Source organism: Egretta garzetta, unplaced genomic scaffold (genome assembly GCF_000687185.1).
Source record: "Egretta garzetta isolate BGI_Z169 unplaced genomic scaffold, ASM68718v1 scaffold79, whole genome shotgun sequence".
Taxonomy (NCBI): domain Eukaryota; kingdom Metazoa; phylum Chordata; class Aves; order Pelecaniformes; family Ardeidae; genus Egretta; species Egretta garzetta.
The window spans coordinates 1104966-1105934 of record NW_009260791.1 but is presented as its reverse complement, the minus strand read 5'-3'; the positions used below and the strand labels follow the sequence as shown (position 1 = coordinate 1105934).

At 57.9% G+C, this 969-nt stretch overlaps 1 protein-coding gene across 7 annotated transcripts in view; it reads left to right on the top strand.

The window, feature by feature from the left end:
* Nucleotides 1-969, top strand: part of NRXN3 (neurexin 3) — a 982535-nt gene that overhangs the window by 603343 nt on the left and 378223 nt on the right. For 2 of the 7 annotated variants that reach the window (XM_009646643.2, XM_009646642.2), the window contains exon 1: nt 537-780. The exons of the other annotated variants lie outside the window; for them this stretch is intronic. In XM_009646643.2, coding sequence (XP_009644938.1) covers nt 537-780 — 244 coding nt within the window. Of the gene's footprint in view, nt 1-536; nt 781-969 lie in introns of those variants that run through there. 7 annotated transcript variants of the gene reach the window in all.

Genomic DNA, 969 nt, shown 5'->3' with positions numbered 1-969 from the left:
CTAGTGGAGAAGCAGCAGAAGCCCCCTGGAATTGGGATAAAAAAAAAAATCAAAAATTTACCTGGGGTCTCTGGCTTTTTTTCTTCTTTTTCGTTTTCAGTAGTCCCTCTCAGCTTAGTGAGAGACAGGGATCGCAGGCAGGGAAAAGCCCTCGAGGACCCCGTGAGCCTGGAGGAACCTGACAAGTGCAAGCTCCAGGACCCTCGCGCTGACATGTGCGGCTTTCCTGCGCTCTCCTGGAGGCTCGGTACGGCCGCGGGGTTCCTGGCACAGTAGATCCAGCCCTGGGAAACGGCGCGTCTTATTCCTCTGTGTGTGGTTACTAACCTTCCCCCTTCCCTCCCCTTCCCTCCCAGCACACGCTCTCTCGCACAGACACATACTGTCTCCTTGCCTCTTGAACACACACGCGCACCCTAGAGCCTCGGAAGCGACTCTCCTTTCTGCTAGCATGGGTCCCCTGGCATCATGAACCTTATCCTCTCTCCCTGGCTGGAATTCAGACTGCCCGTCTGTAGGTGCCCTGTGCCTTGACCATGCACCCGAGAATAGACCCCAGCATTTGCCCGGGACGCCGCCCCGCCTGGACCCTGTGGATGTGCTCCCTCTTTTGGGGATGTATCGTCAGCTCTGTGTGGAGTTCCTCTAACGTGGCTTCTTCTGCCTCCTCTTCCTCGTCTGTATCTCAGGCTCAGTACGAGCATCACTTCCACGGCAGCAAGCACCACTCTGTGCCTATCTCTATCTACCGCTCCCCTGTCTCCCTCCGAGGAGGACACGGTGGGTTCCCACTCTTGTTTCTTTCTAACCTTTTTGCCAAGCAGCTGAAGCAGCAGAGAGGGGACAGGGACGATGGCTGTGACTCCGGGGGAGGGGGGGGTCCTCCCAGCACCTCATATTTCCGCCGTTAGCTCCCCTCCCCGTTAACCCTCCTTTGCTCCCCTGCGCCGTCCCCGAGCAGAGCCCGGG